Source organism: Aedes aegypti, chromosome 3 (genome assembly GCF_002204515.2).
Source record: "Aedes aegypti strain LVP_AGWG chromosome 3, AaegL5.0 Primary Assembly, whole genome shotgun sequence".
Taxonomy (NCBI): domain Eukaryota; kingdom Metazoa; phylum Arthropoda; class Insecta; order Diptera; family Culicidae; genus Aedes; species Aedes aegypti.
In genome coordinates this window covers 324537586-324564353 of record NC_035109.1, presented here as the reverse complement: position 1 = coordinate 324564353, position 26768 = coordinate 324537586, and the positions used below count along the sequence as shown (strand labels likewise).

The following is a 26768-nucleotide window of genomic DNA, read 5'->3' as shown; positions in this document are numbered from 1 at the left end:
GCCCAAACTGTTTTTCCGCTTATCGACCTGCGCTAGACCAAATGGATGGAACGACAACAACGTTCGATCGAACGCCACAGCTCAGGAGCAGGAAAAGCGTACTCATACACTTTGGCATTGGCCATTATCGAATGTTTTATTTCCGCCCCGCCTTTCGCCTCCGCCAGGCTTCATAACGTCTGTTGGGGTGTTCTTGCACTTCGAATGGGAATCGGTTAAAATCTAGCAAAAGCAAAAGCGAAAGTTTTTGCCTTTCTACGTGAACGCGCCTCTCGCCATTGGAAGTCCAGGCAGGATACTACACACCGGAATGCTCCGGTCTCACTTCGACAGATGACCCGAGTGTTGGGATGGAAGAATATTGAAGCGAAAGCTGTCTCAAGAGACGTGGAAATTCTGTCAGAAGCGTAACGAATCTTGCAAACGGATTAGGCCGCTTGTAAGAATGAGGATAAGAGAATCTAACTGGTTGAACGCGATGTGAGCGAAAGGTGGAAGTATCACTTCGATGAACACCTGAAAGAACCAACTAGTTTCAGTTTGGAGGAAGGTTAGGATACCAATCAACAGCTCAAGAGCAACTACACTCATTAAAATGGGCCCGGAGCAGCACACCATTTATCTGCATCGGTTCATAACTATAATCTGGGAAACTTATTGTAAATGTTCCTTCCACAGAAGTGCTAAATTTGCCATCTACAAGAAAGTCGATAAGTTGCAGTGTGAGAACTTTTGAGAGTGTCCATTCTAAATCCATGGGAAAGTTTCTGAAGATATTCGAATGGATGAGTCAATAGAAAAACTCTTAAGGGATAATATGAAGGAAATCGTGAAGGAATGTCAGAAGAAGATTCTGAACGGATTCATAGAAACGAAGTTAAAAATATTCCTAGAGGTAACATTTTCCAAAAACTTGGTACTGCCTAAAAACCTGAACATAGCCAAGTAGTAAACCGATAAGTCTTCAGTTTTTCCAAGTAAGAAGTTTAACAAACAATACCAGTTTGACTGCCCATGCTGGAATAGTCGACTCACTATAGTTTTCAGCATGCGAACGAACGCTATGTGAACGAACGGAGAATCCTCAAGCTATGCTGTAAGACATCTCCAAAAATAATAGTTAAAAATCCTCTTCGAGTCTAGCGCACGATACTGAAGACGGCCTTACATTTGAATTTATGAGCTTCATATTAAAATACATCCAAAATTCGTCCGCTAAAGGTTGGGAATCGTTTTCACTTGCTTTCAAAATATTTTCAGCTTTCTTTTGTAAACCTTTATAGATCTTTTCAGGATACTTTTAGGGGACTTTTCTTTATGTTCGCGATGCTTCCATTTTACTTCTGTAGTACTTGCTAAATCCTTGCTTTAATATAATTATGTTACAGCATTTCAAACTTTGGGTAGAACCACTCCAGAGATACTCTTCAATTTATTATTCTGTGCTTTCAATTCAATATTCAATCGAAAACCATTCTTTTTATCTCTTTTTTTATTTAAGGATTTTCTGCCGTAGGCAGGTTCATCCCAAGTCCAGTAGACAAACCGAGCCAGAAGATGTCGTTTGGAAAACAGCTACTAAGTATTTTAGCTTAAATCTAGAGTTTTCACAGAGTTTATCGCAAAGTCATTAAAAGTTAATAAAATCGAAATAAAAATCACATAACCACGCCTGAGAGTAGCTAAGGGACTTCCACACATTGACTATAATTCTGAACAAACAAAACCCAAAGTGCTCAAAAAGTAAAGACTATCATATAGCGGGGTAACTAAAGCAAAACATTAAATAAGGCTGCCTAAAGCTTAAATTTTAAAGTATAATCCGACATCTTTGACGAAAGATTTCAACGTGGCTACAGAAGATAGGTCGCCTTGAAGGGCGTCTCGAATGATTGCTGGAATGCCATACATCTGTCTTGAATGTTCGTACTGAGGGCATACGCAAATGACGTACTCGACTAAATTATTTGTGCTGCAGACCTCACAGAACCGGTGGAAAGGTGCCCCTCCTAGGTTGTGAAAAACCCTCGTATGACCAGTTCTTAACCTGGAGATTAGTTTTTGATCCTTTATTGATTCTAGGTCCGTCCAAGCATCAACGCTTTGTTTCGTTTTCCGTAGGTAGGCTCCCCGTGAGTTAGTCCATTCTACCTGCCATGCTCGGCGCACTGTTGATTTTACCCAATGTCGGATGTCGGCCAGGGGTACCATTGTTGTATACCGGCGGCCAGTGAAACCGGATCCTGCTAGGTGATCGACTGTGTTATTATCCGGAATGCCACAGTGCCCTGGAACCCACATGATGATGACCCCGGGTGATGCATGTCTGATTATTCCCTGAATCCACGGATGACAGGGAGCTTCCGATAGAAGGGCGAAGTAGCAACTTGTTGAATCGGTAATTATGACTATCTGGCGAGTGATTGGTGAAAAAAATCGAACATTATCTCGGATGACTGATGCTTACCGCGAGTTCGTCGTCCGCGATGCCTATTCCAACCCTTTGCGCCGAGAGAAAGCCATGGCTGTATCTGTATAGCGCCGCTGATGTGCTGCATAATTTTCCCGTAGAACTTCGGCGACGGAATGTCGCAGCCACGTCAACGAGTCTCTTGTCCTGAAGTTGTCTTTTATTCTGCCATCGAATTTAAGGGATGAGCGGCGCTATTCATCAGTGGACCAGAAATTATCGTACTCTTCTAGCAGGCAGGTTCTTCTCTGCAAAGGCGGCCACCTTCGTTCAAAGTGTCGCAGTAATTAAGTAACGGAATGGGAGAAGGCCGGCCTCGACACAGGCTGCGTTGACCGGAGTCGAGGGGAGGAGACCCGAAACTATCCTAACGTAGCGGTTATAGATGGGAGATAGTGTTCCAATGAGTCTACTTATCGCTAAGAAAGTGGTTTCAAGACTGTAAAACAACCAACTATCAATTAGCGCTGAAACGACACGGAACCGAATAGTCTCCAGAGAGATTTTATTAAGTTCAGGCGGCTACAAAAGTTGGATCTGACTACTTCACAGTAGGGCTTGAAAGATAGACTGCGATCGAACATAACCCCAAGGATTTTTGCTGTTTTACGAAGAGGGATAGCTTGGTTGTTGATTACGATAGGGAGCCCAATGACCCTATGCCCAGATGGACATATGTGGCATCGAATTCTTTTAGATGCCGACAGAGGTAGCCCATTTGGCCACTCGAGAGACAGCTGCTTGTGCTTTGGGCTACGATTGTTGGCCCAGATATTACGATGACTATATCGCATAGACGAAAATCTGCAATCCGGTTGGCAGATTATCGAATACCCCGTCCATCATAACTAGTAATAGGTTTACCGGTATGATTGATCCCTGTGGTACGCCGGTTTCTTCATTAAAGATGGTGTACTTTGCAACCCCTATAACCACCCTAAAGGATCGGTTGGGAGAAAGTTCATTGTGAAGTGCAGTATGTTGCTGGCTCGGCCCCAGTTGGCTAGTTTTTCTAGGACAAATGGTGTCCAAGCCCGGTAAAATGCCTTGGAGATGTTCAGAGAGATTATCTCAGTACGATGGTTCCTATCACTTGCATCTTTCAGCACTTTGCCGAGAGCTGCAAAGTAGGTATTTGTGCCCTAACCATGTCGTAAAGCGTGCTGCCGGTGATCGAGTAGACCGTGTTGCTGTAGATGGTGTGTTAGCCGGCGGTTCACCATTCGCTCTACTAATTTCCCTGGTCCCTCCAGTTTCTTTAGCATTGAGTAGCCGATGTTGCTCGCAGACACATTTAAACTTTAAATATGATAGCTTTCTTAATCTCCGGGGACCACCAACGGAGAGCCTTACGGCCTGGTGTGTTGGGAATTGATACGCTTGTCACTTGGACCGGGATAGCCGAAAACCCAGATATGCTACTTGGTTGAAGAATACTAATCGATGCGCAGATGTTGTTGTTATAGGCGGCCTAATCCGCCTGGTCATGTTACCAGCGGGGTCGTCTAGTGGTGGCAGGAGTCTCGGCGGCTACTGAGATTTGCAAAGGTGATGATCACTTCCGCACTGATCCGAGTTGGCATTCCAGTGACAACGCCGGACCCCTGACCGGGTAACAACTGAAACATAGTTTGCTGTTGAGTAGTAGACATTAAAAATGTTCGAGAGCCATCATTAAAAATAGCGAGACCACTGTACTCGAAGAGGTCAAGTAACATAATGCTTCTTACGTCGGAGCGGGAACCGCCCCATGCCGGATGGTGGGCGTTAAGGTCCCCGACTACCATTCTTGTTTCTGGAAGCTGACGGATGAATTTCTCTGCAATTCCACGCAGGTAAGGAATATTTCCGCATGGTAGATACAGGCAAGCTACGGATATTGTAAAACCCTCATGAAGCTTAGCTCCGACAACTGGAAGTTGAGAGTCAATGTCCCAAAAGGTGCACGGGAAGGACTTTAAAACCCCGATAGCGATAGAACGGCGGATGTTACTTTCTCGTTTCAAGGTCCACATGTATCTGCTTGATTGTTACACGGTTGACTTCCTGGAGGAAGCCGGAAGCCGTTCATGTTCCGGGAAAATTGTTCTGGCGATCTTTAAGGCTAAGTAGCCCGTCATTCGTTTTATCAGCAATGAAAACTTTGCTGCTTAAAATTTCAAAGTGTTAAAACTCAATCTTGATAGTTTATATTGGCTTGAAAAAGTATCACAGTACGCGCTAACATGCATTAAGTATGCTGACATTTTTTCAGCTGTGTCATTGTAACACCAACTGATTTTCTTTGATTCGAAATCGTAAGATGAATTGGTAGCAATCATCAACGACGCGTATAAATTTCAATGACGGATTACTTCGCCTTGAGATTTCCAGAATTCACTCAGAAAATCTTTCTCCAGTGGAAATTTGATCCAATTTCGCTATATTAGGTACAAGATCTTGGTAAACCCCAATCTAGAGCATCCTCTCCCTACAATCGAGGAGCTGTTTGCGAATATCACCGGTGGAGAGAAATTCTCGAAGTTAGATCTATCCCAGGCATATTTGCAACTTGAGGTGGATCCAGATCCGCTGGCAATTCTGTCGCTGAGCATACACTTTGAGCTGTAACGGCCGACGTGGTTTATGTACGGCGTGAACTCCGCTCCTGCAATATGGCAACGATTAATGGAAGTAGTGCTAAACGGAATATCGGGAATGACAGTTTTTTTTTGGACAATACACGCGTGACAGGTCCGAATGACGAAGTACATTTGCAACGACTTGAAGAAGTGCTTAAACGCTTGAGCAGCTTCGGCATGCGAATTGAGTTGGACAAGTGCGTTTTCTTCGCGGACCAAACAGAATATAGTGGTCACTAGCCTGAGACATAGTTATATGAAAAATTTGGATTCTCGCTCCAGTCCACTTTTTGGATTGCATTTAGGTCCCATAACAACTGTGCAAAATTTCAGTTCGATCGAAGAAACTATATTTTAGCGCCCAAGTTTGTATGGCATTTACTAAGGGGAAAACTTACTTTTACAAAGAAAAATCGCCAGAGATCGCCCATTGTCCCCTATAAAAATTCTGAACTCAGATCTCGATAGGTATTTTTACGATGAACAACATTGCCGAAGACTGCAAAGCAATCCGATGCTTGTGAAAAAAGTTATTAAGCATAGACTATTCGGAAATTTTGCCCGATTTTGTTATTATTGTTATTCCTTTACGTGTTAATCAACGTCACCTTGCCAATAGGTTTTCATTGAATAACTTTTTTCACAAGTGTCGGATTGTTTCGCGGTCTTCGGCAATATTCTTCATCGTAAAAATACCTATCGAGGTCTATGTTCAGAATTTTTATAGAGGACAATGGGCGACCTCTGGCGATTTTTCTTTGTAAAAGTATGTTTTCCTATAGTAAATCCCATACAAACTTTGAACGGCTGGCGCTAAAAAAAAAAGAAAAAACGATCAACTGATGGAACATACACTTCGTAGTTGCTACTTTGTGATCAATCAGGATAGTGATATTGCACAGGGAACCACTCAGATGAAGCTTGGGTTTTAGCTTATTTTCCATCTTCAATGTACAATCTCACTACCCTTGATATTTCTCGATTAATAACGGCGCCGGCCACGTCCTTATGCCCACCGGGGAGAGGAAGGAAGTTAATTAGTTAGCCGTTGTAACTAGAAAACCGGAGAATCTCCTGCATTTCCCACAGCTACCTTGGAAGTAGGAGTGTTTTGCTAGTGATGTATGAGGTATTCGACCGTATGGATACCACTGTGGTAAGCGGTTAAGTCGATACATTCAATTCTAGCGATAGATAGAACTTATGATGTTTACGCCATGATGACGCAGAAGGATAGTGAAAGACAGCTATTAGGAAGAGTGTTACAAATATATGAAAGGGACGGGCCTGGGATTGAACCCACGACTTTCTGCTTGCAAATCAGAAGCGATACCCATTAGACCACCAACCCCGTCGCTTTGAACGGCTAGCGCTAAAATATAGTTTCTCCGATCGAGCTGAAATTTTGCACAGTTGTTATGGGACCTAAATGCAATTTAAAAAGTGGACTGGAGCGATAATCTAAATTTTGTCCCACACTAGGTCACGTTGTCGACCGTCACGGTAAACAAAAAGTCCGAAAGAAGATCGAAGCGGTGCAGAATATGCCCATTCCCGAAAACAAGTAACAGGTTCGTTCGTTCGTCGGTTTAGTGAACTACTACAGACGTTTACATCCTAATCTGAGCGTGATGATTTATCCGCTGAATCGGCTATTGCGGAACGACTGTGAAGCCGTGCGAACAAGCTTTCACGCATTTTCACGGTTTCCGTTGCGGCCGGAAAACGTCGTAGAAGAAGTCGATATTGGAAACGAGTATTATCGGAGCCTGTCACCGTTGAGGACTTGGCCAAGAGAACCGTGGCGGATGATTCGGTCGAGGTGCTGCTTCAGGGTCTGCGAAACGGAAAGACAGTGAAGGTGAAAGATCGATTCGGTATCGATCAGAACGAATTCTCATCATCAGCAAAGGGTGCATTATGTGCGGTTTTCAGGTCAACATTCCTCCAGGGTTTCGTACAAAGGTACTCAACGAATTGCATTTCACTCACTTCGGAAGCACCCGGCTGAAGGCACTTGCCAGAGACTACCTTTGGTGGGAACGAATTGACAAGGATATTGAAGATCTGGTGAGTAAGTTGTTCTTCCTGTAAGGGTTCACGTCCAAATCAGCGCCATTGCACTGCTGGGAACCTACTATCCAACCATTTGAACAAGTACATGTTCATTTTGCTGGGCCGTTCATTGGCGAATATTGTATCGTTTTTGTCGACGCCTTCACAAAATGGCCGGAGGTGAAAATTCTACGGGACATAAACACTACTACGACTGTCAACGCCTGTAGAGAGTTCTTTGCGATTTACGGAATACCTTGAATTCTGGTCAGCGAGCCTGGGTTGCAGTTTACCTCCTGGGTGAGATTCAATGATTTCTGCAGTTCAACGGCATTTTCCACAAAATGGATGCACCGTACCATCCGGTCGTCGGACCAACGTAAGGTCAGGTAGGTCGTAAGGTTCATTCAGACCGTCAAAAACAGCCCTGAAATGTTACAAATCAAGAATACACGTGGAACTCTGCAGCATTCTCTAGACTTACTGGTAGACAATCCACTCGACAACCCGAAAGTCTTTTTCCACGATGCTTTTAATCGAAAAATTCGTTCCCGTCCAAATTCGATGCTGTCTGGTCCGGCATACTCGGAGAAGATTTGGAAATACTTTCGTGGGATAGAGAAGCTTGGGAAATTGCACTACATGGTGCAGTTGAACGACAATCGTGCATGGAAGCGTCATATCGACCAACCACGAGAAGTGCGACCGTACTTACCCGCTAGTCGAAACCTATGAGAGATTCCAGATTACCTAACGTCCCTCAACAGCCCGCTGGTGTTTCGAACTGTATAAGAGTAAGTTTAAGAGTCGTATCAGCCTCGGTGTTGATTTCACCTCGATAACCTTCGACAACTTCGATCACACCACTTGGGCTCACAAGGTGACCGCCGATAACGACACCAGCAGAGAAATCCAAGGACATATTGTAGCTGGAAATCATGCTTACTTTGGACTCCGCAGAACTCTTCGATCGAGCAAAGCTTGTCATCGCACGTACTTAACCATCTACAAGACGCTGATTGGACCGGTACTCCTCTATAAACACGAAACATAGGTCCTATGTGCAAAGGGTCAACACGCTCTTAAAAATTAAAAGTAATGAATGTAATAATGTGTACATCTATTGTTGAAGTTGTTTTAAGCTAGTTAATTAGTAATCAAGATGTCAATTAATGAAGACTGATATACCGATACGACTGCTGGGCCGATATTAACTAAGTGTCCCAAAATAGGAACATAAGAACTTCATGTCAGAAAAGCGAAACCAAAATGGGACTGAAATGTTTTATGTTTTACTTTATTTTATTATGATTCCTCGTTTTAATATGGATTTTTCAGAGAATCCAACAAGACATATCTCAAAGCGTCTTTTTAAAAATTTATGTTGGGATTCCTTTCGTCAAAAATTACAACATGTGCGTTCGTCAAAAATTACAACATGTGTTCAATGGTTTTCTTCAGAAATATATTCAAAATGTTATTCAGCTATCTGCTTAAAGTTCCTTTCGGCTATTAGATAGAAGATTTCATAGACCGGAGTTCATTGAGCGTTTTGTTCACAAACTTTCCAAGGCAATTCTCTAAAGTTTTGTGTTCGAGATAACTTGAAGAATTCAACCAGATTACCAATTATACCCTTAGAACTTTTTTTGGCACCCTATGAAATTTTCGCAAAAAAGTCCTCAATTTTTTTACAGAATTTCTCTATAAATGAGTGTAAAGAGATGCAAACAAACTCCTACAAGGCAAATTGATTGAATTTATTACGAAGTTTGTGGAAGAATTCTTAATAGATTTTGGGAAATAATGCATGGAAAATTTTTTGAAGCAATTCCTAGGATAATTTGTGGGGTCATTGTTGAAGGATTGATTCTGAAAACGACTAGAAGTATATCCGAAAAACTGCCATGAGAACTTAAATCCTAGAATAAACCTTTGTTTCCAGGAAAAAAATAATGAAGGTATATTTTCAAGGTGCCTCAGAGTACCAACTAAAGAAATCAATACACACTTTTTGGAAAGGATCTTTCTAGGAAATGCTGTAAGAATTGCTGTGAGAATTTTCATCGTAATTCCATATTGGACTGCAGAAGGATTTTCTGGAGCAAATTTTGAAGGAATTTCTTATCGCATGTATTGAGAATTCATTAAACAAAAATTCAAGATTTTTCCAAGATTCCTGGGATAATTGCTTGAAGAATTTTTAAAGAAATTTCTGAAGGGATCTCTGGAGAAGTGTTCTTACGTATTTTTGAGAAAAGTTTCGAAAAATTCCTGAATATTTTTCACAAATGATATATGAACCTAAGGAATCGTCGCACAATAATATCTGGAACTTCAAAAATTTACATCAAGATTCATTGCATTGCGAAAAAAGGAAAAAGGGGCTATAGCTACTGTTTGCGTAAATAAGGGAATTTGACTTTAAAGACACATGTTCGCGCTGCGGTACTTTTCAAGAATGTATAAAATATTATGTACAAGTACGCTTTCCGGCTTGGTTCAAGTCAAAATAAAATGTTTCCAAACTTTTCCTGACTTTCTCAGATTTAAGTTATGGAGGGACACCGGATGTTTGATAATTAACAGAACAATGTATTTTGAATCCAAAAAAATAATGTTGTGTATAAAGATACTGTTCTATAATTTTGAAAAAAAGAGCTATCTTTATCAAAAGCATCCAGTAGGTCCCCTCAAAACCTGATTTTATTTGCCTGTATACATTTTAGTTTGGTCAAAACTTATTTTATACTGCTATGATAAATTTTAACCGTGACTTTGGGCCCCCCTAGAACCCGCACCCAACGCACCACCCTAGCTACGCTACAGCGTGTAGATGGCGGATGAACCTGCTGGGAGAACCAACAATCATCGCCCCTAGCAAAAATTGTGAGGTTGCGGTGAGCCAGAATATCGGTCAGAAACCCGGTGAAAATGGTTCTCGAAAACAATCCAAACGGCACAAGACAACGTGGTGCGCTGCGAGGCATAATGGGTCGATTAGAAAGTGGAAGATCTGTAGACTCTGCGCAGAATGCGTGGCTGGTGACGGATAACCATGAACCGAGTCGAATGGAGAAGCCTTTTCTTTTGGAGATATTTTCAGTAGTGAATTGTCTGATAAAATATGATTTTGATAATTTTAAATGAATTGCTAATTCATTTGTATCAAATGTATTTCTTTGCAATAAAGTTTTAACCAGAATCGATAAAAATGTTTGTTCAGACTGATATCGCAAAACATTTTTTTATAATAACTGAAGTCATTTTTTTTTGTATTTCATCACACTCGGGCCCCAGCAACCATAAAGCAAAAAGTCAAACAGTCTACAGAATCCGACGACGTCGCCCGGTTCCGTTCAGCCAACCGAGGTCCAATATTAGCGATCGAAAGCGAGCGTACGGCAAAATATGAGCCCCCACTTTGGGAAGAATCTTTTTTCCCGTTTTGCGAAAGTTTTGCTCCTACCATCGCCTGCGCCCCCGCACCCGCCCAAACAAACGTGGATGGCTGTGATTGGAAAACGGATCGAATCGAGAGGCAATGAATGCAAGCTATTTTTCATTAAGTTTTGAAAAATTCAATCTCATTTCAGGACTTTTTAATGAAATTTCTTGCTGCTGGTTGGCTTTCTTTCGACTTGCAGCACGGGAGAACACGTGCTCACCGGAATCGACGTTAAAAGTTTCATTTTACTTTTTACGGTTTCTGATGTAAGATGATTGTTTTGTTAGACTTAGGCGGGATTGTTCTACCGATTTCTGCTGTAATTCGGAATTTGAAAGATGAGAAAGTTTCCAAAATGGATCAATTTCTTTTGTAATTCTCATAAAATGATATTACGTTTTAAGATCTATTCCCCTTAAGGATCATATAGATGTGCTATTTCAACATTTATTTTAATTCTTTATTATTTAAAATTGAATTATTACATTCATTTCAAATCAAAAATCCTGCTGAAGCTCATAGCTATCGTCCATCAGTTGCTTTCCTCCATCAGTAAACTTTTTGAACAGATTTACGAAAGTTCAATCTTGATCAATGAACAGAATTCTGACATGGACATTCGACCACTCATCCACTTTTACGTGTAACAAATTTGATTCGTTCCAACAAATCTGAAGGCTATTCTACTGGTCTTGCTCTTCTAGACATAGTAAAAGCTTTCGACAGTGTTTGGCATGATGGTTTGATCTAATTTTCCAACATACATTGTTAGAATAATTCAAAGTTGTCTGTCAAATCGTACAATTATGGTAGAATATTAGAACTCCAGGTCTGAATGACTTCCTGTAAGAGCTGGTGTTCCTCAAAACAGCATTTTGGGACCAATATTATACAATATTGTCACATCTGACTTACCTGAGTTATCTCAGGGATGTCAATTTTTTTTGTTTGCGGATGACACAAGCCTCTCCGCCAAAGGACAAAGCCTGCGTGTCATCTGTAGTAGATTGCAAGAGAGTTCAGATATTTTTTCTTCATACTGGCAAAAATGGGAGATTTCTCCTAATGATTCCAAAACTGAACTTTTAATATGCCAAATTAGAAGCTAAAAAGCAGTTTTTCAGATTCTAGTGTGGGAAATTTTGATTCATATGACATGTTTATTTGTGGCTATGAATTGTTAGCAGGGACATCTTCTGATGGCTCCCCTCTACAATTTTTAAGAATGTGCTCAAAGAATGGAACTTATTCGGTCGTTAAAATTGCCATTTAATCTTCAAGTCAGGATGCAAGTCCTTTCAATTGCACATTTGAACGATCAAGTTCCGAACTGATTTTAACGATCCTGTTCGTTTAGTTATCCCTTAATTTACGACAAATCGCTGGCAGCGTACTTAAGCACTGCATCTCTAATTACCCTCCTAAAATTGGATGCCTGGGATGGGATGGGAATCCCATTTCGTCTTAACGCCGTTCTTGTCGTCGTCGTCGCGATTCGACGCGTCTTGGTCCTCTGGTGCTTAAATGCAATATTTGCGCCCATTAAAAACTAAACGAGTTAAAATGACACCTTTGCACTAAGGGAGAATCTTCCTGGCGGTGTTCGGATCCCAACTAATTGAGATCAAAGTCGGTCTCTGACAGGAGACCCAGAAATTAAATTACTATTAAAACGTTCCACGGTGACGGCAGAAGGCGAAGGACAACGTTTCGCGATGATGAAAAAGCGTTCTCGAGTTTCGCCGTCTCGAGGCTGGGGAGATGCATCTCAAGAATGCTTCTGGGCTGGGCTGGGTCCAGACGGCCGTGTCCAAGTTCGCGTTTCGCTCTTTGAAGAACCGGGGGACCCACTAATGAATTTACTTAAGTTTACTACCGGCACTGACTGTCGAGCAACCGTTCGAACCGTGATAAGCGAGAGCTTTAGGAGGGGTGTCGTTACTTTTTTACGAATGTCGTTTTACCGAACGCCAGTTTCCTGAACCCAAACAAATATTGCCTTTTTATTGCTTTTTGATTTTTTAAGCGTTCCATTTTGTCACTAAAGACTGTTCATGCTTCTGTTTGAGCGACATCATTTTTCGGATATTTTGAAGATGCAAAGGTATTCTCGGTCTCTAGAACTAACAATCACTACACACTAACATTCCTTCTCCATTTCAATTGACCGTAAGGACTTGGCCGACGCCGTTATTGATCAATAATAGGAGATCTGCTAAAATGTATTCGAGAATAAGTGGAATCTCCCATCCCTTATTCATATGGATCGAAGTGCAATTCTTACCAGTTCCGATCAAACTCCGTGATTGCAACAACTATTGACATTTACAGTCACTCTATGCTATGCAACGCTACATAATTTTTCGTGAATTTGGGGCATTCGTGAAACTGAACTTCGCGGAAATTGCATTCGGGGAAACAACATTCGGGTAGAAGTAGCATACCCCTTCGGAGGGTGTGTAAGTGGAGACAAACCCTGCGCTCTGGATGACCTGGTTCGCGGAATAAAAAGACACTTATCTGCATAAAATTATCTGATATTAAAGCGCTCAGGAGCGAACATGAAGTGTTAGCCGGATTCTTTGCATCGGGTTTTGTGGGAATGCTTGACGGCTTTCTTTTCTTTTGTCCATTATTGTTGATTCAGAGGCGGGTGTTTTACGAATGTAGTCTCGTTACCCGCATTTTTTTCGCATCGAGGATGTCGTTTTGCATAATTTCGGTCTTAAATTTTTTAACAATACTTATTTGCGCATTTCTACGGTTACGGTTCTCATTAGGTTACGAATGATTAAACAAGTGAGGCTGAAAGGAAAGTAGTAGGAAATTATGCAAAAAATAAATTATTAAATCACTGAATCACCATCTTTATGTTAAACTTAAATAAACTAGTATCAACAATCATACGTGTTTTGACGAACATCGTTCTTTGTAGTCTATAGTTTTTTTTTACAATAGCAGTGCATGTCAGTTTTCATACAAAACGCTCAACTTTGGTATGCTCTAGTTTTGTTCCTTATCCAGCAGTGTTTGGATTTTGATCTGAGTAACCCAATCGAACCCTATTCAGAAAGTGTAAAATTTCGTGAACCACAACAGTTCGTGGCACATTAAAATCGGAGAGCCCTATGAATGTTGATATTGGCTCTCTCGTTTGGTACGTGCGAGAAAGCGTTCAAAAGCAGCAACTATCGCAAACTCCAATGGTATCGAGCCATTCGGGTTTTTTAAGTTTTGCATAAAATTGGTAATAAGTTTCATATTTTCGGGTAATGCAACCTTAAACAACTTAATTATAATCAATTGGACCATCAAATACCCCTTTTATTGCAAACATAGCACAGCAAATGGAAAATATTGTCCTCTGTTTCTAGATCAGAATGATAGTGTGTCAGCGAATGTTACAAGTGGTGACACAAAGATCGACGCCAAAAAGTGGGTGGTGTGTGTCGGTATTTTTTTCTTTCGTGGCTGTTTATTTTCCACGAACGATACATGTCATAGGTGCTGTGTGAATGCAGGCAGATAAATCAGACAAAAATATGGCTCGTGTGTCAATAATCGGTAAACTTTCCAAAGCCTGCTATCTAGCAATCGATCTGATATTTTTTCCATAGAACTACAAATATATTCAATATTGTACCACAAAATTTCTTTTCATCTGCCGGTAGATTTAGTTTTAATTTGTTTTCTACAACTATTTAAATCATTATCCGTTTGGGTATAAGTTTGTTGATTGATTTCATCAAACATTAAGTGATATGAAATTTGAAAATATAATGTTAAGCAGAAACTCAGAATTTCGCTTATTCAACGTATTGAAATTCGAAAAAGTTATAGATAAACTTCAGAATGAACTTTATCTACAAGATAATTGTGTCACGAGGATTTGTTAGAGGAAAATACCCAATGTATTTCAAGGCTTTCTCCAACATAACGTAGATGGCTTTACAAGTTTTTTTTTTTGACAACAAACTTAGAAAAGATCACCTCTACAAACAGCTTAAAACTAAAAATAAACTGTTGTTGACAGTTGAATGAAAAAGCTGAGAAGATTATCTATAGATCAATTTACAGCATTATGCATTGTAATAAATAATATTTAAATCAAAATTTATTGAAAGTTCCAAAGATTCTCATTTAACCTGTCAATTTTTTTTTACTAATGACCTGTTTTTTTTCCTTTTTAGAAGCCAGTATTAAACTAAAAATGTACACTACCCGTCATAAATACTGACTCACTAAAATAAGTACTGCAACACCCAGTTGAATATTGAATCACCCCCATAAAGTTTAGGATCACCTCAAAAAAGGTAGATTTACATTGCTATATCTCGAGATCCCCATGGTATGCAAAAAATCGACCTTCAACAAAGTTGTTCGGCGGATCAAGGACATCCGGAAGGCAAACAGTTTGGTTCGCAATTTTCCCGATAGGTAATGCTAAAGAGCATTTGCAGTGCAAAACTAGAAAGGTCGAGTCTTCGAGAAAGTTGTTCAGAGTGTCATTGACATTTGGAAAGCAGACCTTTTAATTAAAAAAATCCGATTGGTGCCATAAGAAAGCTTGAGGATTTCAAGAGATATAAAATCTTCTGACCCATATGAGATAGAAAATTGGAGTCTTTAATATACAATGATTTAAACCCGAATATCAAAATTGAATCAATGGAATATGAAGTGAATCTCGATTTTGAAGAGAATTCATAAAGAAGGATTTAGAATTGAAGAGATTAACTAAACCCATATCCGTCCAGCGTCCTAAAAATAGGACAGAAGCCCCGAACGCCCAGCGTCCTATAAATAGGACAGTACTTGTAGTGCAAATATCTTGAAAATAAAGAGGTTTAGGAGAAAACTGTCTTCTGCAAAGTTGATCACAGGACTACTGACTTCCACTTGGTATCTATTTTAATTCAGAATTAACTCACCAGGTGGCTCACAGACGCCAACAAATGTCGCATATATAAACAACATATGAAAAAACTTTCCAGCGTACAAATATTTGATTCGTTTATATCTCAGTCCAGCGATGAGATACAAAATTGGTGTCTTCGACAAAGTTGAACAACTAAATAATACCTATTCGCATAGAACCTTACAAATTCGGAAAACACTCCCAAGATGGCGCTAGTGAGCCAAAACTTTATTTGCTTATATCTTAGTCCAGTTATGAGATACAAAAATGGTGTCTTCGACAAAATTGAACAACTAAATAATACTTATTCGCAAAGAACCATATAAATTCGGAAAACTCTCCCAAGATGGCGCTAGTGAGCCAAAACTGTATTTGCTTATATCTTAGTCCAGTTATGAGATACAAAATTGGTGTCTTCGATAAAGTTGATCGTCTAAATGAGAACTATTCGTCTTAAACCTTATTTGTTCGGAAAACACTCAAATGATGGCGCTAATGGTCGAACATTTTGATTGTTTATATCTCAGTTCAGTGATGATATGCAATGTTGTTGTCTTCGACAAATGTGTTTAACTGAATGAAATCTAGTCACCCGAAAGCTTATTAGTTGGGAAAACACTCACTAGATGGCACTAGTGAGCAGAGATTTATTTGCTTGTATCTCAGTCCAGTTATCAGATACAAAATTGATGTCTTCGACAAAGTTGATCAACTAAATGAGACCTATTCGCCTAAAACCTTTTTAGTTCGGAATACACTCAAAAGATGGCGCTAGCGATCGAACATTTTGATTGTTTATATCTCAGTTCAGTGATGAGATACAACATTGGTGTCTTCGACAATTGTGTTCAACTGAATGGGATCTTTTCGCCCAAAAACTTTCACTAGATTGCGCTAGTGGGCAAATATTGTATTTGCTTGCATCTCAGTTCTGTTATGAGATACAAAATTGTTGTTTTCGAGAATGTTGAACAACTAAATGACACTAAGTAACATAAAACCTTATAACACTCACAAGATGGAGCTAGTGGGCAAAGATTTTATTTGCTGTTATCTCAGTCAAGTGATTAGATACAAAGTTTGTGTCATGGACAATGTTGAACAACTACAGTACTGACCCGATTTTGTCAGCCCCCGATTTTGTCTGCCCCCGATTTTGTCTACCCCCGATTTTGTCAGCTTTTTGACCCGATTTTGTCAGCCTATTTTGAATCTGTCAAAAAAAGTGTTATCGGCATGTTTTACCACGTTTACATTAAAATTGATGATGATGTTTGATGTCATGCACGCATGGGCGTAGCCAGAGGGGGCAATGGCAATGCCTTTTATTAAGTGTTAAAAATCGATATTACCAATATAAGGGAGGGGGAGCCCCTGATAAAAAAAACTGACTACTCCCGTGTCCATCGCCCTCTTAAAAGTCCATGTAACCATGTAGCACCTCAAAATTTGAAAAATAGGAACAAAATAAAATGACCCGATTTTGTCAGGTTCCCTGTTTTGTCAGCCTAAAATTCATCGAGGGGCTGACAAAATCGGGTCCTTACTGTAAACGAATCCTATTCGTCTAAAACCATATTAGTTCGGAAAACACTCATAAGGTGGTGCTAGTGGTCAAATATTTAATTTTTTTCATATCAGTCCATCGATGAGACTGAAAAAATCGAACTCTCGAAATTGGTATCTTCGACAAAAGTGTTCAACTAAATAGGATCTATTCGCCCAGAAACAAAGAAGTTTGGAAATTTTTCCCAAGATGGCGCTAGTAGACAAATATATTTGCTGTTATCTCAATCTAGAGATTGGATACAAAGTTAGTGTTTTTGACAAAGTTGGAGAACTGAATGAGACCTATTCGCCTGGAAATGTATTACTTCGGAAATCACCTAAATGGCACTACCGAGCACACATTTTATTCGCTTATATATCAGTCCACTGATTAAATCCAAAGAAAGTTATTCGCCTAAAACCTTCTTAGTTCGGAAGTCATTCTCATGATGACGCTAGTCGACAACCCAAGTAATCATAAGCACTAATAATAAGCCCTTAATCAGCATCATAGATGCGTACATGCCTTATAATAGTACCACAAATGCTTACACACCTTATAACAGCACTTCCGCTGCATAGAAACCCTATTACAGCCTCATTAATGCTTCTAAGCCTGATGCATACAGGCATTAAATAAGCACTATATTGGCTTTATATTCGAATACAGGGCATGTTTAAATGCCATCCAGTGTTTTGACAGATATAACACGTGCTTTGTGTTTGCATATAGTGGTAAGAGGGAGTCAAACATAAATCTTCTCACTACTAAAATTGCAGGTTTTATGACGGGGAAAAGTGATGGTTTAAATTGGTCACTTTTCTTTCCAATACTATTCATTTTATGTGGCCGTAGGAGCAAAGGAGCAACTCAACAATACGGGTGTCGCAGGTTCGATACGCGAAAAGGAGGAATTTCATCATCATAAACGAGGATCAAAATGTGGCAATTGCAAGTCCTTAAAAGGATGAAAACTACCCAAACGAATACGTCTGATACGGAGAAGTACTATCTGTATAATTTTATTATATTTTTTGCATACTATTAGAGGTTTCCGTATTCATTCATTCATTTATTTACCTCGTGTACCAGTTGCTTGGCCGCATACGCGAAAGCTCTCTGGCTGCGTACGCGAAAGCACAAAATATTCGCCTTAAAAACCTAGCGAAAACAACTGACGTTTCTCACGTGGTCTTATATCAGCATTAGTGGTGCAGAGAAGCACGATTATATCTTGGATCTATAATGGCACGCTATTTCGCCTTTTCTGGCATTATAATAGCATTATATGCGTGTATAAAACTGACATGCATCAAATGATTACCCTATATGCGCATATAATGCTGTTACCGTGCCGCATTATCGTGCTTACTGGTTACTTGGGAAATGATTTATTCGCCTATATTGAAGTTCAGTGATAAAAAATTTGGTGTCTTCGAAAACGGTGATCAACTAAAGCAGATATTTTCGCAAAAAAAAAAACATATTAGCTGGGAAATGCTTTTATGTGCGAAACAAGAAATTAGTCTGCCTAGATCAAAACAATGGATACTTACTATCGATTCGAGTAACAATCGCCTATTTCGGATGCAATGTTCCCTTACATTTTTAGATGAACCTTTACACCATTTAGATCTTTTGATTTTTTGAAGGGATTGAAATGATGAAAATGAGAGTAAATTGAATAGCCGCCAACCTAAGTCCAGAACCAGTTTATGACTTAAACGTGGAAAAGTAAAAATTATTATTCGCAAAATTACGGGTAATAAATGCGCTTGAAAGATATTGTTTGCAAGCAGTTATTTACTACGCGCTACTGCAGTGCGTTGTTGCTAATTTAATCATAAAATTCTACTTAATTCCCAAAATGAATGTTTTTGAGAAAATTGATAACGCCTTCACCATTGTTTGGTCGTAGCTTTTATGGCTGTTTACTTTTTAGAACCAGCGACGCGTTGAGGTAGCAGTAAATAGCCTTTCTTGCTGAACTCACTCGGTCCGAGAATTGTGACATTCGAGCGGGCACGCTTCAGTATGCTTCCCAGGTATTCTGGTCAGCTCTAGTGTCAAAAATCTTGGACCGCGTGGATTCGGTTCTATCGGTGAATAAGACTATATGCATCAGTGATGCAGTACTTTCAACGTTATAGTCTAATAATGTTGGCTTCAAATATATCTGTAAAGCATGTAATAGTTGGAGTCCAATATTTGACTGTCATTGGACTGAAAGACTAACTTTTGAGTAGCACTAACGAAATTCTGATATTGCCAAATATGTATTTCGATCACTGTCAGATCCGAGTCACATTGTATACTAATAACTTGAACCAGAAAAAATATTTTGATAGTTATGTTTCCATTATCAGCTGGCAAGATTTATATAATCTTTTTGAAGACTATTCTGAAACATTCTGTAGGTTTTTTTTTCTAAATCAAAATATTTGATGTAAGATTTTATTTTGTTTTTGGTATAAATGGTTTAAGTGTGTATAATTGTACATGTACATTAGAGTGGTTCAAAAAATCGTTTTTGCTCCACACCGCCCATTCGATCCTAGACCAAATTCTGAGTGTCCTCCTGAAATTTGAGCTCATTCGGATGAAAACTGAGACTGCACAAGCCCTTTGAAGTTTATATGGGAAAAGCAAGCAGATCGGTCATAGTGTTTGCCCATGTGCTCTTGGGTATTAGAACTACATTGATACTGTGAGATACAATAGCTACAACATTGCCGAAGACCGTTTTTAAATCGGGCGCCCCAGTAATTAGTAATTAGTAATTGGTGAAAGTTTTGGAGATTTCTCCTCATGGTTGTTGCAAATTGAATTTACAAGTAACGTGATGTCACACACTTTTATTGCGATTCTCATAGCAGAGGTTAGTATGATGTATAGTAAAAAATTGGAAAGTGCAAATAATTATAATAATTCTGCTGCATATTTTCAAAGTTTAGCTCATCACATACCTTAATTTGACCTTTTCTGAAAGGTTCTATGACATATCCCGGAAATCTATTTCCCGGAATGCCGTTTCCCGGAATCTATTTCCCGAAATGACCGATTTCCCGGAAACCCATTTCCCGGAATGCCACATCCCGGAATGCACCAAAAATAAACTTTCGTGGATCTTGTTTTTTTGCGGATTGAATGTCGGAACTGAACGGATTACAAAAGCCCTAATAAGGAGTGTATCGAAAAGTAGTCGCAAACATTCAAAACGGTATATCTCAGGGCATAGTTTATCTTTTTAAAAGCTTTTTTCACGCAAATCTTCATCATGTCATCAAATATTGAAGCAACTAAAAAATTATTGAATAATATGCAGCCTTAATATAAATACAACAAAGTTTATAAAGCATAGAAAATAAAATCTTGCACAAAATTACATTTTTGAAGTGTCTTCTGAAGATTCGATGATTTGTATTGAACAAAATGTATATCAAACAAAATAGGAGGAAAAGCTTATTCTATCGGAAAACATGTTTACTTCACACAGCACGTGAAACGGATTTCAAAAAAATAAATTATTGCTCTAAAAAAGTCCAATTATTGGAATAAGGTCGGTTTTAGAGAGCCACTTTTGTATAATCAACTTTTGAAGTTCTGTCATTTACAGCGGTAATTATATATATTGTTCTGTGTAATTTTCAGCCTTTTAAATGGAGATTTGAAGATGGCGCAGAGACGATATAGGTTTATATGAAAATTACTATGAGGAAATTTTGTACCATGGTCTGAACACGTTAGTCGTGAAATATAAATACAAACTTATAATGTTATAATGAAATCTTATTCCTTAACCATCTCTAAAGTAATTTGCTGCAAAAACAAATTATTAAGTTTTTTTTATTTTTGACGTTGATTATTTTGATTATACTTGAATACCTTTCCGGGAAATGGTATAGAACCATTCTGAAATGTTATCGAGAAGTTAAAGGATTCTATACCATTATCCGAAATGCAATCTACCGGAAGACCACTTACTGGAATGTACCATTACCCGGAAAAACCATTTACCGAAATGTACCGTTACCCGGAAGGCCTAATCTTCCATTTTCGATCAGTAAATTTGTATACAATTTTTATTCTGTTTCATAAATGATCAGCACAAATTATGTCACGCTAACCATGGACAATACTGACTCCTTCGGTTTCCATAAACACTTTTTTCAAAAGACATTTCCAAACATTACAGGCAAGGATAGAAAGAATGAAAAGACATATTTTTGTTATACATATTTTATGCCAAAAATTAACCAGGTCAATAAAAATCGAAAAAATCGTCTAAAAAATAAGGCATAGTGCATTTGAGTTAATGGACCATCCCAGCATTCAAAAGTGTTTGGAGTTATGATGGTTTTCCTATCTTTTAAGTAAAATAGTTTGGAATCCAATTTTAATATTGTATTTAAATATAAAAAGACACTGCTCTTCCAAGGGAAGCGACATACAACAGTGTAATTCTCATTTTAGCTTTTTGGCTTGAGGAAAGCTAAAAAATCAAGACGAAACTAAGAGTGCCTTTATGATCGAGAGTAGGGGCACTATTCGTCAATGTGACGACCATCTTAGGATTCCGAAATATTGAACCTCAATAGATCTACTTTTCCTTCGAATTTGCTTGATTGTGCTTTTTTACTCTTAATGTCTGTATCTCGTATTCAATGCCAGGTTTATAAACTAGAAAGAACAATAAGCAATCATGTGAAGGAGATATTTGATCATTTTCGAAAAAACACATTTTGCCTAAAATGCCGAGATCGGTGGAACTCGAAAGAACCGCCAACCAAATAAAGAAGGGTAAATATCAGTTGGCGCGAAATGGACATCCGGTGAATTGACACTCGGCGAAAAGTAGCACAACCAATCGTATTGGAAATTCTAATCATTGCTTATTTCTTAACATTTGGACACTTGGAGAACCAACGGTCGAATTTTAAAAGGAAAGTTACAAAGTTGTAGCCAAATTTAGCCAGTTCAGCCAAGACAAGCTGCAAAGATCATTTGAAAGAACAGCCTATTTTTAAAAGAAGGGTGAATCATTTATGAAATGCAAACATAGGAAGATGGTGCATATTGACATGATCAAGTATGAAGATATCTTAGACTCATCTTCGATGCTTGTGTATTTATTTTGAAGGAAGAACCTCTCCTATCCATTATTAAAAGGACGTTCATGAAAAATATCAATAAATGGAGAATTTCTGGTAAATGGTCCTTCTGGGTAATGCTTTTCCGGGAAATGGGTTTCCGGTCAATGGTCTTCCGGTAAATTGCATTCCGAGTAACGGTTTTCCGGGTAATGTCGAAGAACCAAGTTGAAGATCATATCAACAATAGGTATAAATTAAAGCATGACTCAATATCCAACATTAGGGGTCATCCGTACATTACGCTCTTTACGAGAGGGAACAGCGAAACGTGAAGATCCATACCAAATTAGATAAGTAAAAGCTTCTAAAAAAACAGCATTCAAATTGGCTGAGTTGTCGCCAAGAAATAAAATGAAATAGGATATGATGATTTATTTTAATTTTCAAGATCCTAATTCGGCCAGTGATGTACCCCAAAAAGACTCATTTCTCAGAAAAAGTTCATTATTTCATTCGCTTCATTTTTTCACAACAGATTCTCAACAAAGTATTGTTTTGAAAAGCAAATATCCCAACATGAGAAAAAATCTGTAGCTTAAGGTTTTTAAGTGGGTTAAAGCTCCGGGTCAGTATTTCAAGTAATTTCATAATACTTTCCCAGAATCCAGATGACCAAGCATCAAAATCGACACGAGTTCTAGAGGTAGGAACGTTTTTTGAGAACTTGTGAAAAAATGTTGTACAAAAAAAAGTTGTAATAAAGTGACGCTTCCAATTGATGGGTAAAGCGTATGTAATCTACGAAGTACTCCTTCACCTCGCAGTGCAAATTTCTCTAGAGAATTTTTCAGGAGTTTATCCTGGAATTCTTCTTGAGAATCCCTAATGAATTCCGTCACAAGACTCATCTTCTTACAATCAAAAAGCAAACAGTAAATTCCATATAGTTTTCAAAATAGTGATAGCAATATTTTTTCTAGTTGATTCATCATGCATGCCCAAAACTTTTAGCTCAAAATGCATTCTGATGCGCACATCCAGTGAAGATAAAAAAAACCTAAAACCTCAATTTACGAAGTCTTTTTTTACGCTACCTCAATTTAAGTCACTTTTTTGCGAAGTAACTCAATTTAAGTCACTTTTTTTACGCAGTGCGTAAATTGAGTTTAGACGATTATGTGGGAAATTATTGACCTCCGATTGGGGAAAACCATTGGAAACCCATGTAATATGGGTATTTTCGGAAGGGGCACGACGAGGGGATGACGAAAATCGATGTCCGACGCCATTTTGGAATCTAAGATGGCGACCTCTGGTTGGGGAAAATCGTTAGAAACCTATGAATTATGGGTATTTTCGGAACAGGCACGACGAAGGGATGACGAAAATCGATGTCTGACGCTATTTTGGAATTCTAGATGGCGACCTCTGGTTTGGAAAAATCGTTGGAAACTCATGCATTACGGGTATTTTTGGAACGGGCACAACGAGAGGATGACGAAAATCGACTCAATCCAACACTTCGTTTACTAATATGGATAGTAAGAGTCTTTGCAATAGTGAAGAACTTCTATTGATGATTGGTTACGCTTGTATATCCTAATGCCCCTATTTGAAAGAGATCTTAGAGGACCAAGAACATCCGCACATATTAATACAATACACCGTTTACCCACAGGAATGGTTAGGAGCCTTTGGAGTATTTGAAAACTAACCTCTAATCTCTTATTACAGTCGTAGATCCCAAGGCCTATATTCAATGGAGTCCTTGGAGGACCTAGGACATTGGCACCAATTATAAAAATACTCATTTTACTACTATGAATAGATAAGGACCTGTGCCATATCAAAAAAAAAACATTAAAGGATCGTTAAATACGCTAGTACATTGCAGGTATATAATCCAGGACGTTTTTGGATGAACTAGGACACCTGTTGTACTCACTTAGTTACCAAAACTTGGATCTGACAATACAAATGCTTCTTAAAATATAACATTCTTCTAGGGCAGTGTTGCTCAGACTCATTTCCCCGAAAATAACATTTTCCGAACTACGAAGCCACGAACTACTACAACCATGCTCTATCCTCCTAAGATAGAAAATCAGATGGTCAAGCTTGAGTACTGCACACAAAATCGATCAATTTTGATCCCAGAGAGCCACAATTCAAGTTTCGGTGAAATAAAATGAGTGAGTGAGTGAGTGCGAATCATTTCACCGAAACTTGAATTGCGGCCCACCGAGATCGAAACTGTCGGATCCCATGTGCAAAACACAAGTCCAACCACCTCCTCCTCCATCTCAGGAATACAACGCACAGTTATAACAGTTCATGGCTTCACAATTCGAATTTCGGGGAAATGAGTCTGGTCAACACTGTTCTAGGGTCCAGTATTGTGAGACATTCTTATACATAGAAATGATAAACTGATCTCCGTTAACTCATGAAGAATCATATGCCCAAACTTCAAAGAGTTCTTGGAAGACCTTAACTTGCACACATTCTAGCCTGATTAAGAACCCAATGTATTAATAATATGTTGATGATACTAAAAGAGCACATTTTTTTTCTAAATAATATAAATTAATTTCATAAAGTAGACTCCAAACTGCAAAACCTCGTTTAACGAACTGAGCTCCCTCGTTTACGCACTGATTCAATTTACGCACCAACTCAATTTACGCACCCCCGATCTAGTTCGTAAATTGAGGTTACAGTGTATCAATCATGTGATTAATATTGCACAAAGTGCGGTAATACATCAGCATGTCTACCAAAAACAACGGGATCACTTTTATTACTTTACAAATCGAGTAGCAAGCTTACCTTTTGAAACATGGCAAAGCGCCAGTCCGATGACAAGCACCGTTCGCCAGACGGTATCCATCGCGTTCCTCTAACGTCTATTCCCCCAAGAAAATCTGCTTATCTGCTTCCCAGCGGTCGAGGCAATCATGCACCACACCTCACCATTTATTGCCCGTTTCCGCGGAAACGTTAAGATCACTTCCCGATTTCACACCTGCTTCGTCGCCGTATCGCTTTCGCACAATTCACCTCTCCCGCAGCACTTAATTCTCCGAGTTATTCCACTTCGCCTTCTGCTACAGCGCCTTCGCGCTTCATTCAGCTAACAATAATTATCACCATTATGTTGGCAGCCGGCCAGAATAAATAAAGACCACGCTCCGCATCGCGCCTTCTGATCGTTGCGTTGCTTTTGCTGCACTCGACTCTTCTTCGTCCACTGCCTTCGTTCTAATATACACTCTTGATCCGCTTTGTGCTTGGCCTTTTGATCGCGCGTCAGAAATCGTGATTCACCATCCTCCTCTCTTTACACACATGTTACGGTTCATGAAGCTCGAAACGAAAAAAAAAAACCGAGAGTGTTATTTAATTGTGACGGTGTAGCGTTTTGGATTTGAATAAATTTGTTTACTCCGGACGGGGGTTTGGCTGCAATTTGACCGATCCCGGTTTCGTGTCGTCTCCTGCGAGGGGTGTTGGTTTTGGGTTTTCACTTTTCTCGTTTGCTTGTTACTTTTGATGTTTCCACAGTGTTTGAAGTGCACTTCACTGCTCAACTGGTTTCTGGTAGAGGGAGGTTTGGAGTGTTGGAACCGTTTTTTGGCAGTGGGTATTGCTGCGAAGGAGAACGAAACAACAAATGGGTATGAATAAGAGTTTAATTATATTGGTTTTAGGTTTTGTTTGAAGCAATGAAAAACAGTACTGTTAGGAGGGAAATAGAGAACATAATTAAAATTTTCGCGATACATGGAGCTATGGATGCTGAAACATAATATTAAGGTCATATTATTAAATAATCCATGGTCAGCATAAAACTATAACAAGTAATACGATCAAAATGCATCATTCATGCATTTCTAAGATATCTGGCATCAAAAAAAAAATCGATTTCGGAAATTTCATGTACCTTTATTTTTCATGGGTCAAAAAAACCAAACTTTGACCGCTTTGAGGGTCCACTTAACGAAGGCCGATTGAGCTCAAATTATGCATGGGGACTTTTTTCGAGGGGACAACACTTTTGAGCACTACCATTTTTTGAAATTCGATGGCAAAATTTTTCCCATACATTCCATTGGCACCCTACTAGATATGTATGCCAGTCTACTGATAAGAAATCATTTTAATCCATTAAGAATTCGCTGAGCGGTGAGGGTTTTAGAATTTTTGCTTTCGCTCAGGCCTATACGGGTTAAATGACAAAATTACTCGTTTTTGTTAAATATTCTTAATACAAAAACTTCGGTCGAATATTTGGAATTTTTTGTTCGAGACGCAAGCTAGAGATATCTGATTTAAAACCCTTAAATGCAGGTCGATTCACTCTTCTGATAGTTCTCAATTGTAGAAATGGCTAATAAGGATCTAGCAAATCAGTCCAAATATTGTCTAGCCCCCAAGAAGGTTAATGTAACGTGAAGATAATAGCCTCCAGACGTGACGAAAGGTTCCTATTTTGATTGAAAAATATCCGAAAACAGGTAAACATCTTCCACGTCCTGGCAGAAATCTCCTTGGAACGTGACGTGTGAGTCGGTGTCTGGCTTTCATCTTCTTATCATCATACCTGGTTCGAAG

General features: G+C 39.1%; 1 protein-coding gene across 2 annotated transcripts in view; it reads right to left on the bottom strand.

Moving 5' to 3' along the window:
• LOC5565802 (protein sax-3) overlaps nucleotides 1–26768 on the bottom strand; it is an 808606-nt gene that overhangs the window by 557455 nt on the left and 224383 nt on the right. For both annotated transcript variants that reach the window (XM_021853934.1, XM_021853935.1), the window contains exon 2: nucleotides 24984–25803. In XM_021853934.1, coding sequence (XP_021709626.1) covers nucleotides 24984–25044 — 61 coding nt within the window. In that variant the 5' untranslated portion in view covers nucleotides 25045–25803. The remainder of the gene's footprint in view (nucleotides 1–24983; nucleotides 25804–26768) is intronic.